The 16,664-nt window shown below is 34.9% G+C and overlaps 2 protein-coding genes across 2 annotated transcripts in view; one reads left to right on the top strand and one right to left on the bottom strand.

Annotated features, from left to right (window-relative positions):
* LOC144856315 (ATP-binding cassette sub-family C member 9-like) overlaps nt 1-16,664 on the bottom strand; it is a 259,349-nt gene that overhangs the window by 202,159 nt on the left and 40,526 nt on the right. The gene's annotated exons all lie outside the window — the stretch shown is intronic.
* On the top strand, nt 1,484-16,354 carry LOC144855229 (ATP-binding cassette sub-family C member 9-like). Its single transcript, XM_078713036.1, has 31 exons — nt 1,484-1,944; nt 2,421-2,672; nt 2,867-3,040; nt 4,295-4,444; nt 4,825-4,986; nt 5,178-5,312; nt 5,460-5,622; nt 5,907-5,947; nt 6,139-6,399; nt 6,751-6,912; nt 7,296-7,374; nt 7,635-7,740; nt 7,992-8,090; nt 8,350-8,515; nt 8,655-8,792; nt 9,103-9,337; nt 9,683-9,921; nt 10,086-10,255; nt 10,698-10,767; nt 10,899-11,056; nt 11,733-11,825; nt 12,042-12,144; nt 12,413-12,526; nt 12,913-13,024; nt 13,184-13,314; nt 13,456-13,534; nt 13,994-14,102; nt 14,460-14,563; nt 14,662-14,795; nt 14,930-14,992; nt 15,124-16,354. The coding sequence occupies exons 1-31, from the start codon at nt 1,660-1,662 to the stop codon at nt 15,256-15,258; spliced, it is 4,422 nt and encodes a 1,473-aa protein (XP_078569162.1). The 5' UTR covers nt 1,484-1,659; the 3' UTR covers nt 15,259-16,354.

The following is a 16,664-nucleotide window of genomic DNA, read 5'->3' on the forward strand; positions in this document are numbered from 1 at the left end:
GTAGCTTAAAATAAATTACGCAAAACAGTTTTAGGGAGAAATTCAGATTCAAAGACCATCATTCATTTTTAGTGCGTGCGGATATAGGATCTCAGGCGACGTTCATATAAGAAAAAAAGAACTGTTTCGCCGTCAGAGAGGTAAACATTTATTTAACATTTTAGTATTGTAAGTAGACCTACTGTTTACGAATTAGGCCTACACTATGGTACTATTATCATATCATTAGGTCTAGTTTCTGTAAAGTGTACTAGGCCTAGGCCTAGTGTAACATTTTGATGGTAGGCTCCTATAAAATACATCCATGATCTTCACGAAAGTTGGCAAAAACCTTTTCGTTTATAGGCCTAATCAAAGCTGAATTTGATTTTACTTTTCTGTAAAACAATTCTATAAAAACAAATGAATTTTATTTTGTTTCTTTCTTTTCTAATTCTCTTTTAAATGCAATCGTAGTTTTGGTGACGTGTAAACGGAATAAAAGGCTATACGCATTTTGCAGTTCAAACTATTTTAAAAAAAAGAACTCGCAACATATTCAAAGGGTGCTAATTAAATCAAATAGCTTCCTATGTAAACATATTTCGCTGTTGCATAACAATAGAATATTAAGCACAATCTACAATAGGCCTCAGAATGGACCCGCACTTTCCTTTAATCATATACACTCTTGTGTACATGCATATTTCAGTGTGAATTCGGCTACAAGTTGTTGGCACCGATTCCAATGTATACACTCATAGAAGAAGCATCTTGACCGAAATATATTTTATTAAAGGTATTATAATTTTCTTTTTAAAATTAATTGATTAAATATATGCATAATATATAATTATATATATTATATACATATATATAATATTTAGTAATCGTCATCAGAGGGAGAATACCATAAGTGTCTTTATATAAATTCGCCTAAGTATAGTTATATATTATTTTGGCCGAGTGGTCTAATGGTTTTAGGACATCTGCATATCAAGCAGAAGTTTCAGAGTTCGAATCAATTTGGGGAGGGGCTTTTCCTCACTCAGAGATAACCTCATCTTTGTTGTTTCAAAATTAATTAATTAATATCATAATCACCCAGTGGTTTAGAATTTCTTCTAATACGTACCTGTAAATGTTTATATACTGTAAATAGATATATTTTTCGTATCGTTCTTCATGCCATTTTTGTATTAAGCTATCAAACTTTATGTAACAAAAAATGTGATGTGACGCATTTTTTCTCAAACTAGGTTGATAGTGTAGACAGAGATTTATGCAACTTGCAAAATAATGATATAAGCCTAATTTTTTCTTTCATATTAAAGTTTATCTGGACAGCATCACTTCACGATGTTTCCACACAGTATCTTCTGCCAGTCGAACTTCACGTCTCAGCTGACGGCCTATCAGTGGACACTTAATGGGTCCATAGTTAACGACATTTGCTTCGTAGATGGATTCTACCTTCTGGTGGCAGTCGTATTTGCTATCTCAGTCCTCTTGATATTACTCATAGCCTACTGCTGTACAAGCTTAGGACAATTCAACCGATCGTACATTGTACGATACCCGTTCCACTGCGCAAGATGGCTCCTGGGCGCTTCTCTTTGTTTCAGTCAATTCGCGTCTATAGGAGAAGGTATTCTAACAGCTTTAGACTACCGGTCTGATATGACGAACGAAGCACATCTATATCTACCTCAAACGATAGCATTTATAACTGTTTTATTAATGTTGTGTTACTACCATCATATGGAGGTATGGAACGTATGGCCAATGGTGTTTCTTCCGCTACTATACTGGATGCTTGCGTTCGTGTCCGAAGTTCTTCGTCTGACAAATATTCAGCATGATCCTAACGCCGATCAAACGTCAATGCGATGGCTTATCTCGGTTGTTAACGTGTCATTTTATGGCCTTCTAGTCGTTATAGAAATTATCACGACTCTTGATTTGGTAAGTTCAACCTGTTTTTAAATATTTCCCCCTCTCTTAAAAACATCATCAAAGCCAAGTTATTGAACAAAATTTGCTCTTCGAAAACTTTGAATGCGCCAATGTTTTTAAACCTAATCATTGGTTCCCACTAGGACGCAACGCAAAGGCGTAATGACAACGCATGTGAGTTAACCAATGGCAAGCGATTTCAATAAATTCATCCCTTGTGATTGGTCAAACTACTTGCGTTGCGCTTAACTCCTTGCGTTACGTCCTATAGTTTGAACCTAAGCTTAAGTATACACTGGAGTTTACAAACAGAAGTTTGAAAGATTCCTTCTTGCCGTAGCCAAGTCTCCAGTTATTGTGTATAAAAATGTCTAAATGTTATTTGTATTCCTTTGATGTTTAGTCGTAAATAATATGACACGTCATGTGTGCCAAATTGTTTACCTTTTTAACAATAGTTTATTCTTGTCGAAATTCTTTTACAGATGTGTTGCAGTGTCGGATCATTAAGAGATGAAATACCTATAGATCTTGAGAGGGAAGGGAAGAATGTAAAGTTCCTTCAGGGACACACTAACCTCCTGTCTGGCATCATGTTCTGGTGGTTGAATGACTTTGTTAAGCTAGGCGCAAACACACATTTGAGCCCCGAAGACTTTGGCTACCTTCCCAGAACCATGACGGCTGGACCAAACGCGATCCGGTTTTACGAGAATCTGTATGCGGAGCATGACAAGGTACAGTAACTATGCCGAGTGAAATAGAACGAATTAATTTATTTGTACTATTGCACGAATATAATAAAAAGAAACACAGATATGGAGTAGCTTCGTTGCCGCACATGGGCGGCCTAATTTTAACAGTATATAAAATTAAGATATATAACAATTATAGTAAAACATATTTTTGTCAATTTAATATTTGTATTTAGGGAGAACTCTCGGAGCCTAGTATAAAAAGAGCGTACAGGAAAATATACGGATCTGAGTTCATGGCATCGGCCATTGCAAAGGCATTGTCGGACGCATGCGGATTTATACCCGCACTATCTGTCGGAGGGATGGTCAACTACGTCAATACAATGCATCAACAAAATGAAGAACACGTAAGTTAATCAATATAACAATGGCCGAGCAGGTATGAAAGGCCGCCGTTTACCATACCTAAAGAACCAATAATAATTATCGGCATGGGTACGGTTCGATGCCGACTCGCTCCTCCTATGTTCTGGTAAGGGAAACAAGTCTTCTCTGATAAAGACTATAAACTTTAGGTCCACTAATGTGAATAATATACTATTGGTAATCCTTGGGCATGTGCCTAAATTAAATCTTTCAAACAAAAAGATGAAAAAACATAATACTTCTTAATTAAAAATGTAATTAAATTGAATGATAACCGGTACGGTAAGAACTTATTTTAATTAAAATTATGCGGGTTTTTATTGGAAATTAGCAGAATTTCGCAATTTATACATACAATACTTATTATTATTATCAAAACCAGTATATCTACTTAGATCATCGTATACTCAAAGGAATTGGTTTCTAATTACAGAAACTAATTTTTTAACCAATTTCAATGCTTTTGTCAAATTATTCGTAAAAAATAATTATCGTTGGGCCTAAATTAATCATGTATATTTATATAGTGCATACTAGACCTACCTCAGGATTGCTTTACTAAACGCTTAAATGCTGATGTCATAGGTCCAGATTGTTTAAGCTACTGTATACCAGTATCATTTCAATAACATATTTATACAGTCAAATTAACTGGTGGTAACTTACCTACTTTAAGCTATTATTGAAACGGCTAGGCCCTATACATATTTATTTAAATACGACAACAACGTCAATGATTGTGAATATTTCTTATCAATTTGAATCACGTACATTTTCTATTAGCAGAAACACCCACAGTACAAACACCAAGTCCGTAGTTTATATGGGGAGGGAGGGCGATTCGACACAACGTAAACAAATCCTCACAAGCTAGGCTATTATACTAGTAGGCCTACTACCATTACTTCCACTGCTGCCACCCCCTCCCCCTTTACGGTCTTAAAAACATCGCAAATACAACTACTTTATAGGCCTACGTTGTATGTAGGAAGCCTACGTATGTTTCTACGATAACGTTATTGTCCTGAATTTCTCTTTTAGTATTATCTATTTAAACACAGGCCACGCCTATAAATTTTCAGGAAAATTGATATATTGGTGACGTCACAAATGCTGATTAAAATCTCGAATTATCCGTATCATCTTCAATATGGGCCAAAATATTAAATAGCAGGCCCTCGCTTAAAGATACATTTATGATAATCTAAATAATATTTTTGAATACATTTTCGCAGATTGAATTCATATCAATAAGTGATTACTTCTCAAACGGATTTGTCCTTTTGGCGTTGTCAACGATAGCTATCATTCTAAAAGGTATATTTCTTCAATATTCAAACTACATATTGTGGAGACAAAACATCGAGCTTAAAGGAGCACTCCAGGTAGGTCGTTCATAATTGATATTTTTAGACTGGCGAAGAACTAGTTAGTTGCGGTAAACCGTGTGAAAAGAAGTAAAATTGACCGTTTCAGGAATCACACATCACTAGATTCGGCTTATTATTGATTAAACTTATAGACCTATATATTGTGGCACATACGGCGTGTCATACGTATACTTGAGCAGGAAAAAATATCAAAATGTGTGCGCTCGTAAAGGAATAATTAAGAACATTATGAAAAAGTCTGCACCGCAAACCGCCTTCTTACTAAAACTTCTTACTATTATTTCACCCGCTGTCAAAAAATAGTATCTAACTGACTATTGCACGTCAGCAGGATACTATTTATGACAACTTACACTTTATAACAATATTTTTTTTTTCAGTCGATTATCTACGATAAATCTCTTCGCCTATCGACGGCGGCATCCGCCGATGAGTCAGCGGGGATGGGAGATATTGCTAACAGGGTGTTCGTTGATACCGACGGTGTGCAAAGAATGATGACGTATATACATAATGTGTGGTCAATTCCATACCAGGTGGGTCAAAGTTTAAACTATAAAACATAGTTGATATGAGCACCCATCATACTCAAACACTTAAAAGTATACTCATATTATCTCCACCCCAAGACTAACGGATGCATGCGAATGTTAGCTTCAGTATTAACAGATTTGTGATTGGAATTTCGTTTACTGAATTTATTTTGAATACTTTTATTGTAATATAGGTCATCCTTGCTTTGATTTTTCTGTACCTTGAAATGGGCATATCTGCTCTTATCGGCGCATCATTGATGATTCTAATATTTCCTTGTCAAGTTTCGCTAGCAAGATATAGCGTACACTTCCAAAAAATGTCGATGGTAAGTAGCTTCATAAAGTTGTTCCTTAGCGTAGTTTCCACTAGGAAGCACCGCAAAGACGGAAGCCGCAACGCAATTGACCAATCACAAGCGATAGCTGATGGTATACTTATGCTAAAAACGTTTCAATTTCTATTCTTTTCTAAGGTTCGATCTGACGATCGCCTGAAGTCGATTAACGAGGTTGTACAGGGGATGAAACTAGTCAAACTGCTTGGCTGGGAAGACTTGTTCTACACGCTCATAAGCAAAAGCCGAGATCTTCAGATATATCTGCTAAGGAAACAAGCAACCATCGCTTCTATAATTAGTAAGTTTTATAATTTTCTTCTTTCTTCCATTTTGAAAACAAAGACGGGGAGGGGAATACCCATCCCTTAAGTGTCCTTTGACCAATAGAGATAAGCCGACGCAGGCCTAACAAGCCAACCGCATGACGATATGATACTGTCAGAACTTCCTTGTAACTTTCTTTTGCCATAGCTTTAAATCCCAATCGAAGCAGTAATGTACCTACAAATCGGAGCCACATTACGCAGTAAATGTAAACATAAGGCTATTTGTATAACGAGGCATTTCTGCTTTTTCTTTCAGTGCCTTTGGGGATTGGATCGCCTGCCTTTATTGCCCTATTGGTAAGAAGAGTTTATTTTTGTAGTTAATATTATGGTTTTAAAATGGTCACAATTTAACATGCCGACAATGCATTACGTTCGGGATCGACAACGACAAATGAAGATAGTAGACATGAAACAACGTCTAAAAAGACCCTGCGAATTACGACACGGCGTGGGAATAATTAATCATAATTTGTTTCATATTACAGAGTTTTGTCTTCTACACCTTGGTCGAAGATGAGATCTTGACAGCAGAAATTGCATTCACTGCCATCCCGCTCATCCAGAACCTGAGTGCCCCTCTCTTACTTCTACAGCCCACTGTCAACCAAGTTGTCAGCGGGTTCGTCAGCATTAAACGTATAGAAGACTTTCTGAAATCTTCAGAGATAGACAAAACTGATATTGGTCGCACTAACGTTGACAGTTTTTCAACAATGGTGAAAAATGAAGTTCTATTAAACGAAAGTGTAAGAATGTTATCTTAATTGATTTTTTAGTGTATCTAGGCAAGTACCATAATTTGTATAATTTTATAGAAGTCAAAATCCATAATATAGTGATACGTGTGATTAGGTTCACGTGACAATGACCTAAACTAAAATATTCCGATAGGGGCATAATACAGTTGTAACAAGATGTGCTTTGTCCTAACATTTTCAAAATATGTATGGTTATTTGAGGAGCACCGATTAGCGATATTTTTCCTTCTTTTTTCTCTCTTTTTTGTTGATGATTTGCGATATACTTTATTGTTATATTTCATAAAGTTAGAAATTTAGTTTTATTTTAAGTTGGTTGTTCACAATTTTATTTTTCAGAACTGCTTAGATCCGATTGACTGCTTGATAGTCTCTGATAAAGAGTACACGTCCTTTGGCAAACCAAGTAAAGACAATCGTTATGGAACCTTCAGCAAGAAAATCGTAGCAAACACGTATTCAAAGCCGTTACCGTTCATACCAGATGACATCGTGGTGAAGGTACTTAGGCCTAATATTATTTTGGCACACATGGCGTGTCGTACCTACATTTGATTGTGTTGCGTCTACGTCCTTGCGTTGAGTTTCTACTGGGAACCAAGCATAAATGAATACTAAAGCTCGGTTCCCACTAGAGACGAAATGCAAAGACGTAGACGCAACGCAAGCGAGTTGATCAAAGTGACAAGCGACAGTTAGCATAATCCATCGCTTGTGATTGGTCAAACACTTACGTACCGTTACGTCCTTGTGTTGCGCGTTTATAGTGGGAACAACGCTTCAATCATTATAATTGGCCTTATGGAGTGTTTACTAACACCCGTGCTATTTTTGTTATTCAACACCACGCGCCCTGCTAATTATTTAAATTCATACTTTTCTAGGTTTCCAATGGCTATTTCGTCTGGGATAACGACTCGATCGAGCATACACTCAAGGACATCAATCTGGAAATTCCCAAAAGTAAGTTAACAAAATATACGTTTGATATCCACTAAACTATACCCATAAACCAACTTACCCGGGAAAATAAGTCTGAATGGTGGTGGTTTTTTATTTTTTTTATTTCAATTGACATGGTTTGTAGGTCAACTAACAATGCGTTGGTCCTTATGTCATTGAATGTTGTCAGCTCCATACGATTGAATCGTCTACAATATTGATTTTTATTTTAACATTAAACTCACGTACTCGCTATCTAATTTGTATGTTTTCTTTTATAGATCGTTTGACCATTATTGTTGGTCAAGTGGGCAGTGGTAAATCGTCACTGTTGTCCGCTATGATGGGCGAGATGTTCACTTCTCAGGGAAGTGTCACATGGAACACGTAAGTAAACATAAATAAAAAAATAAAACACAAATTAAAATGAAACATAATATAAAAGTACACAGTAAAGAATGTAGTGTATTATAAAGCTAAATTTGAAAAAAGAAATGCGAGTGAAAGCAAACATAATATATAAATAAGTATATGAAAATTAAACAAAAACCCAAATAAATAGTAACAATGTAGGGTATTGTAGAAATTTTTTAAAAGAAGAAAATATTAAAATGTGTTTTTTTTTCAATCATTTTCAGACCTCATAGTAGCATTTCTTATGGAACACAGTCAGCTTGGCTTAGAAATGCGACAGTCCGAGACAACATAGTATTCAACAATGAATATGATTTATCAAGGTAAGGTTTATATTTCCATAAAAATAATGCAGGTTTCCCCACCCCTTAAGTTCAGTGATGGACCAATATAGAATCTTGTATTATTTATTATTTTTGGATACACTTCTTCCATGCCATTCCAAGAAACTGGTTTGGCAAATAATGGCTCAGTTTTCACTTAAGCACTTCTTAGTTTGACTTAAGTAAAAAGACTAATAAATGCTACCCTATGATTGATCTATTCTATCCTATCTGAATTCCTTTAAAAAAAAAATTACAGATACCAACAAGTAATTTCTTCATGTTCTCTACTACCGGACATTCAAATCCTACCCGCGGGTGATATGACGGAGATTGGTGAGAAGGGGATTAACCTCAGTGGGGGTCAGCGACAAAGGATCAGCGTGGCTAGGACGATGTACAGCAGCAATGACGTCGTTATTCTGGTAAGTGTGTTATCAGTGGAACAGAAATTTTACAATGAAAACTTTATATTGTACTATCAAACAATTATAAAATCCATCCATCCATGCCCTCTTTCTTTCGAGTTCTTCCATATGAATTAAATGTGTAACTCTATTTTAGGACGATCCTATGTCAGCTCTTGATGTCCATGTTGGAGCACAAGTCTTTGAAAATGGCATCAAAAGGTGGTTGCTGGGGAACAAACGGACTGTGATTCTAGTTACACATCAACTTCAATATCTACCATTTGCTGACCAGGTAAGAACTCTCTTAAATCTTTACTCACGATGCTCTGATGGTTGCTCTGTGTTTTAATATCCAGTTATCATAGGCAAATATCAGATGAGATGACTCTACCATAGGCATAATAATATATAGTACAGGCACAACATGGGATACATATGTGAAAACTGTATTCCAGCATTTGTCTGAACAGATGTCATAAAATAATGGAGATACAGTACAGATAATCCAATGCAGATTCAACTTTCAACAATAATAATTGAAAATGCATTCAATCATTTATGCTTTACCTTTTTAAAAATTTAATAATCAATTTTTCCTATAGATTATTGTCATGAAAAATGGACGAATCCAACTACAAGGTACATTTGAAGAAGTTGCCAGTCAGGATAAAATGTTGTATGAGAACTGGAAGAAAACCATGAAAGAAATTAGCGAGACAGAAACGGAAGACGATGAAGACAGCAAGACGAAACAGGAACGACGGAAGCTGAAGATCCAGTTGACACAGTCAAAGAACAAGCAGATGGCAGAAGCCAGTTCCTCTTCAAGGTCAAAGGGTATGTAGGGTTGTATCCAACGATTGTATTGGACAATTACATTTTTAGTTTTGCTCATCTCTAGGGTACTAAATAGAAGTCTCCAGCTGGGTCTTGGGTTAGTTCAAAGTTACACACTGTCGGATTTTAATTGGTAGGGAATACTAAAATGTTGGAGCTGCCACTGCAGCAAAGTAACTGCCACTGCAGAAAAGGAGTTGCCACTGCAGCAAAGGATCTCTCAATGCAGAAAATAAGCTACCACTGCAGCAAAGAAGTTGCCACTGCAGCAAAGGAGCTGCCACTGCAGCTGCAATAGTTAGATTTCCTGTTGTACCATTTAATTTTTCTCTTTTCTCCCCTTAGATGAGTTCAGCATGCTTGATCTTGTTGATACCTCAAGGAGTGGTTTGATTTCTCAAGAGGATCGAGACAAGGGTGCAGTAAGATACGGCCTTTACCTCTTCTACGTTCGTATGGTGGGGTACCTCCTAGCAACTATAAGTTCGCTTTCGTTCATAATTGAAGTATCACTATCCGTAACAAGTAACTTCTGGCTGTCGCTCTACACCGATACCACGTCAAATTACAACAATGCAACCCAGGTAAAATTTTACTAGAAGGCCTAGTTTATTACTGTACGATTACCTTGACAATGCTTCCACTAATATGGCGTCTGTGCCTGATGTTTTCACGTTTGGTCCTAACTTAAGAAATTCCTTGTTCAATCTTGTATGACATTATCAAACATATTTAAATTACGTTTCAGGAACAAATGGACTCTGATTTGAACAACTTCCTTAGTGGATACGCCGGCTTTATACTAGGGTCCACAACGATGACGTTTGTATCAACAATTCTAATAATGAACGGATTACTCTCAGCAGCCAATAAAATCCATAGAAAGATGCTTAAATCAATATTACATGCATTTATGAGGTAATCTTATAGAGCAGAACCCCTTTTGGTCCTCCTCTATTCAGGGGACACCTCTATTCACCCGAGAAACCTCTATTAAGATGAACCTTTTCCATGAAACATCATTTAATATTAAGGTCAACCGTATTAAGGCGACACTTCTATAAAGGGGCCATTTTTTTATGTCCCTTTAAGGTGACACCCCTATAAAGGGGCCATTTTGTTATATCTCTAAGGCGACACACCAGTATAAGGGGGCCATTTTGTCTCACAGATGTCCCCTTAATAGAGTTTCTACTGTCTTATTCTACATCTGTAGATGACGCATCATCAATAAGTAATTCTTTGTAAATGTAAATGGGGGAATAGCCTGTGACTTGCAGCTTACTGGGCTGAATTGCGCACAGGTGTGGGCAACACATACATACTCGATAAAAACAAATGAAATTATTTATTTTAATAGGTTTTTCGATACAACTCCGGGTGGAAGAATTCTAAATCGGTTTTCCTCAGATGTGCAAGTATTAGACCAGGTAAATACAAAGGCGTTTTTGTGATTCCGTTTACATTTGATTCTTAGTGTTTAAATGAGAGCACGTCTCAATGCCACGTATGCACACATTAAATTAACATGACGCAATAAAGATGATTTTTTTTCTTTCAGCAAATGTTGATCTTAATCCCTTTCTTGCTTCGTACTGGATTGATTGTGGTTGGTGGATTGATTGTGAACTCAATCGTGTCCTGGTATTTTCTTTTAGCAGTTGTACCAATTGCTGTGTTATACTATTTCCTACTCAAATACTACCTGTCATCATCAAGGTAAATATATAAGAATTAACATACAATGTTTAAGAAACTGAAGATACTTTGACCTTTAATTTGCTTTAATGTTCAATTGAACTTGAGAATGACCCCATGATGGAGTTGAAATACTGTTCCTCCTTGTTAGGAGACTTGTTATTTATTTTTTAATTATGAAGATACAATACTTCAATAAAATAATAATGAATTCATTTTTTATATTTAAAAATAGTTTTTTTTATATTAAGATTCTAACCAGCCTGTTAGTAGCAATGATTCGCTGTTGGGTTGGAATGAAATAAATAAAATAAATTGTCAAAAACCGAGCTACATACTTTGCGAAATTCAGTGACTGACAAAGTGTGCGTTATTTATTGTGTAAACAAATTTTTAATCAGCTTTTGTGACATCATCAATATACTCATTTTTTTTTATATAAAAGTAGGGAGTTGTATAAAATTTTAAAACTGTTGATACGTAACTATTAAAAAAAAAATAAGGACAATAAACGAAACTGTTAACCTTATCGTGAGCGTTATCTTGCAAACAAATGCAGACAAACAACTATACAAAACAAGTATCTCCTCACTATGCTTCATCGTCCTTCTATTTTGTGCCATTTATTCCCATCTTGGACCGACAATTATTAAAACGATAAAAAATAATCAACTCATTGTTTGCATTTCTATTTCAGAGATTCTAAGAGAATTGAAGCAGTAACACGATCTCCTGTGTACTCATACTTTGGCGAAACGATTAATGGTCTAACATCTGTTAGAGCTTTTCAGTAAGTTCCAATTGTATTTTTCAAACATTGTACTGTACATGCCACACACATACCAGTATGTATTGTAAAACAGCTAGCAAGATCCTATCTATTTATACTTTTAAAAGTGTAAATAGCTTTAGGAACGCTTTTACATTTAACTATATTATATAATTATAAACCATTTCCCAAATTGAACATTCATACATTTAAATGTCATTTAATTTATCTATCTAGACAGCAGATTCCATTTTTCCAAACACTCGTTAACAAGATCGACCACAACTCTGTGGTTCTCCTATTCCAGCAATTTCTAACATTGTGGTTGTCTGTCCGACTGGTAAGTTATGCCGTAAAAAATGTTCTTTGAAACATTTTTAATAAATAATTGGGGTAAAAAGAAAAAAAATATAATAATAATGTTGAATATATGTATCATAGAACCCATTCCTTTCAGTAGATCCCTATGAAAAAGGGACACTTTCCTGTGAAAAGAATGAAGGGAAATATTTGTTTTAACACAACCCATCTATTCAGGGGACACTACTATTAAAGGTACACAATGTTCTAAGCTCTCAAATAACATTTTAACTTTTCCTTCTCCACAGTCTCTTATTGGCTCGTTGATTATTCTTTGCTCAGGGCTAGCAACCCTGATACCAGCAGCTTTTGGCAGTATTGATTCTAGCTCAGTAGGACTTGCAATTACCTATGCTATACTGGTAGGCCTAAGCATCAATTTGTTTTTCTCGATCCTAAATTTGGATTCCATTTACTATACAGTATTAATTATCATATTAAACATTTTCTGAAAATGCTAATTTCATTTTAAATAATAATGTATATTATACAATGCCCTAATTAAATTTTGTAATCAAAAAAGACAAATAGTTTAGTATTTACTGGTACTAAATAGATTCAATACTCATGAGGGCAAGCAGATATTCCAATGATGAGTTGGTTTTCTTCAGTGCATAATATTAAATCAAAAAGCTTGCAATTGTACTAGAACTTATTGTTCAGTAGTTCAAATAAACATTAATTAATTAATGAAAATATTTTTTTGAAAACTTTTACATGACGAGGACACATCACATTTATTTTTCAGATGTCAAATATTTTGAGTATTATTGTTCAAAGAATGGCAGAGGTTGAAACTACGATGAATGCGATTGAGCGTAGTTACCAGTGGACTGTACTTACTACAGAGCCGCTTGATGGTAAATACTAATTTTAAAATTTAATTTTGATGTATGATAACATTTTTTATTACATGCACACTTTGCTTTAAAAATGCAAGTTTTAAATCCATCTAATTTACATATTATATCATTGATATAATTAATTTGCATAATTGACGTCATTGCATACACTTGCAGGTACTCTGGACCCACCATCTTATTGGCCGCATTATGGTAATGTGACCTTTGATTCAACGTGCGTACGATATGCTGCTGGTCTTGATACTGTCCTAGATAACGTATCTATTGATATTACACCAGGACAAAAGGTATTTTTTTATTGAAATATCTATAACAAATTGTTATAACGTTGAAGGAAATGATTATTTTAAGTACTACAGTACTTATTTATGTACATTTGGAAACATTTTAACATCTCAAATATTTTTCACTCAATATTTTTTTAAAAGGTTGGAATATGCGGACGTACTGGAAGTGGAAAATCTTCTCTTACTCTAGCGTTGTTCCGAATTATTGACACATTCAGAGGTTAGCAAATTACCTGAATTTTTTCTGTACCACTTTATATGCAAAGTTATGAGCGAGTGAGTGGCCGAGCGGTTAAGGCAGTGGAACTGTAGTTACGTAGCCATAACATCGGCAAGGGTTCGAGGCTCACTCGATCCATGGTTCTGGTGGTAGAACGAGTCTTCTCGGAAAAGGACTATAAACCATAGGTCTAGATCATGTACCCTTTAAACAACCTAGTACATCTTTCGAGACAAGTAGGGGTTACCCTGGTGTACTAGTACATCACAGCCACTGATCATAACTGGGCCCTCTGGGTCAATTCAATTCAACCATGTGCGACTATACTCAAATGAGGTTCTGCACAGTATAGGCAGATGATGATGAGATGAGCGGACAATATTCAGGCCAACTTCACACTGACAATAATCTGAAATAATTTCTAAGAAACTCACCGTTACTAACATCTTGCATTTTTAGGACGAATTTTAATTGATGGCGTTGACATCGCTCATGTACCTCTGAATACGCTTAGAAAAAGACTGGCCATCATTCCTCAGGATCCAGTCTTGTTTTCAGGCACTATCAGGTAAGAAAGATTACATTTTTATTCAATTTATTTATTCAATTCAATTTCAATCAATCATTCATCGATATTTTTATTCCTTAATCAAAATATAAACATATAAAAATACAATAAAAATAATATGACAATGGAATGGTGCACACATGCTTTAAACATGTAACTCTAATAAAATAGAACAAACATTAGTAAAAAAAAAGGGAAAAAAGAAGTTAAGACAAGTTGGTGTATAGAATTTAGATTATCATTCTGGAGAAATTATAACTACGGTAGATCCCATGCCACATGGAATCAGTGGAACGTTTTCTACTAATGATAACAACATGATTAAATGAATGTTCATTATTTTTTTTATTAACATAGATTCAACCTTGATCCAGATGGTATTCACTCGGACAGAGAATTATGGGAAGCGCTTGAAATTGCACAGTTAAAACGAATTGTTGCAGAGTTAGGAACTGGCCTGGGTAAGTAACAGCAATACATAAGTGAATGTCATTACTGTACGCCGCGAAAACAAATCTGTAATCTCTTGTTTTAACGTGTATTTTGACATTTTCTTTAGATTCTCCGGTATTCGAAGGCGGAGAAAACTTTAGCGTTGGTCAACGGCAATTGTTCTGTCTCGCCCGAGCTTTCTTGATCAGAACAAAAGTATTGGTGATGGACGAGGCAACAGCCTCTATCGATCAGAGAACTGTAAGTAATAAATACTTCAAACCGAATATACAGACGACATTAAAGTTTTTAGATATATTACTACAGCAATTAACAATTTTAAACAAAATGAATTACATTTTTGCTGATGTTTGAGTAACTATCTAATTTTTCAGGATGCTATATTGCAAGAAGTCGTACGACGCGTGTTTAAGGATAGAACCGTGTTAACAATAGCTGTAAGTATACCTTAGCTTTTTCATTGGTAAATTACAGACTTGATATACAGATATTACAAAATGGGACATTTTTTCAAGTAAGTTTATCCGAGAAAATAGCCTAACCATTTTCTTCGTCCCTCTTTTTATAGCATCGAGTGGCAACTATCTTAGACTCTGATGTCATCGTAGTACTTTCTGACGGTAAAGTTATCGAGTATGACTCACCTGATCGTTTGCTTCAACGGAACTCTGTGTTTGCTTCGCTCGTCAAGTCAAACAAGTAAAGACACTGCCGCCAATGTTCAATTCTGTGATTGCCTACAAAATAGGCGCTCTTAATCCATAATTTCACCATGCTTCGACTGCAAGCCAATCAAAAGACAGAACAGCACTATTAAGAGGCATATATCTGAAAATAATATAAAATACATGTGCAATATTAATATTATGATTCAAACAGTGTAATATTTTAAAAATGCAATTGAACATTTATTATAGCCTAATAGATATGGCCAGGGCAAATATATATTTTATTAATTTAGGCCTTGGGACAATAAACTATTACTAGGTTACTATAAGCTATTATAATATATAACCTATAAAATTACCTAGAATAATGATAGAAATAGGACTATTAAAAATCTAATTAATTATTAATTCATAAAAAAAATATGATACATAATGTTTTTCTGTGAAAACCATCATGATTGGAACCCACTTCTCGCATCTGTTTATGAGTCAACCTTAATTAATTGAAAGCTGGTTTGGAGTATCACATTCTGACCACCACATGAAGTATTCTGCCTACTCAATACGATTTAATGTTTTACTCATCGAGGGACACACAGGCACAGCTTCAAATGTCTCAAGATCAAGTTATAATCAAGGTATAATATGTAAAGTTAATAAATAAAAGTGATTGAAAACGAGATTATGATATGGAAGTGGACATTATGATGATGTTATGATGATTATAGTTAATATTGAAGACACCAAAGACAGATAAACTAAGTACTAGTGGTATCAACATTTATTTTCCTATACTTGTTTGAGGTTTATTTTTATGTTTATTGATGATTTAGGTTTTTTTTTTTTTGGTTATGTCGGGTAATAGTTAACACGTACAGTAGTACCTGCCACCATTTTTGTAATACTCAAAGGACACCCCTTGCATCCATATTGATGGATGGCAGAAAACAACAGAACCGTCCAATAGGACTAGGAAAAATTACCCAAAATCAAGATTTATTTAAAATTTGAAAATGCTATTATTTTGTCTCTAATTGTTTTTTTTTCTCAATGCATATTGTATGGTGATTGTGTATACTGTAGATTAGGTAGTGTATTATGTGACGGAATAGGTACGATTAAAATTCCAAAGAGAGAATACTGTCATTTATTTCTTTACATTCCTATTCTTTATTGCCAAAAACATCATAAACAACAACAAACAACTACAAAGTAAGTGGGAACAAACAGAAAAGGGAACAAAATCCCTATGGCTAAAAGCCAGTGTTACCAACTTACTGAGTAGCACATTAAGATAAATATAGCATTTCAATAAAATATATCAAATAATATCAACAAGAAAAATCTAAAAATCCTTCATAAATACACAAAAACTTACTCAACTTACAGTAACAATACAAACACTTTACACACTAAATATTATATTACTTATAGTATTACA

The sequence above is a fragment of the Antedon bifida genome, chromosome 11 (assembly GCF_963402885.1).
Source record: "Antedon bifida chromosome 11, ecAntBifi1.1, whole genome shotgun sequence".
Lineage (NCBI taxonomy): Eukaryota > Metazoa > Echinodermata > Crinoidea > Comatulida > Antedonidae > Antedon > Antedon bifida.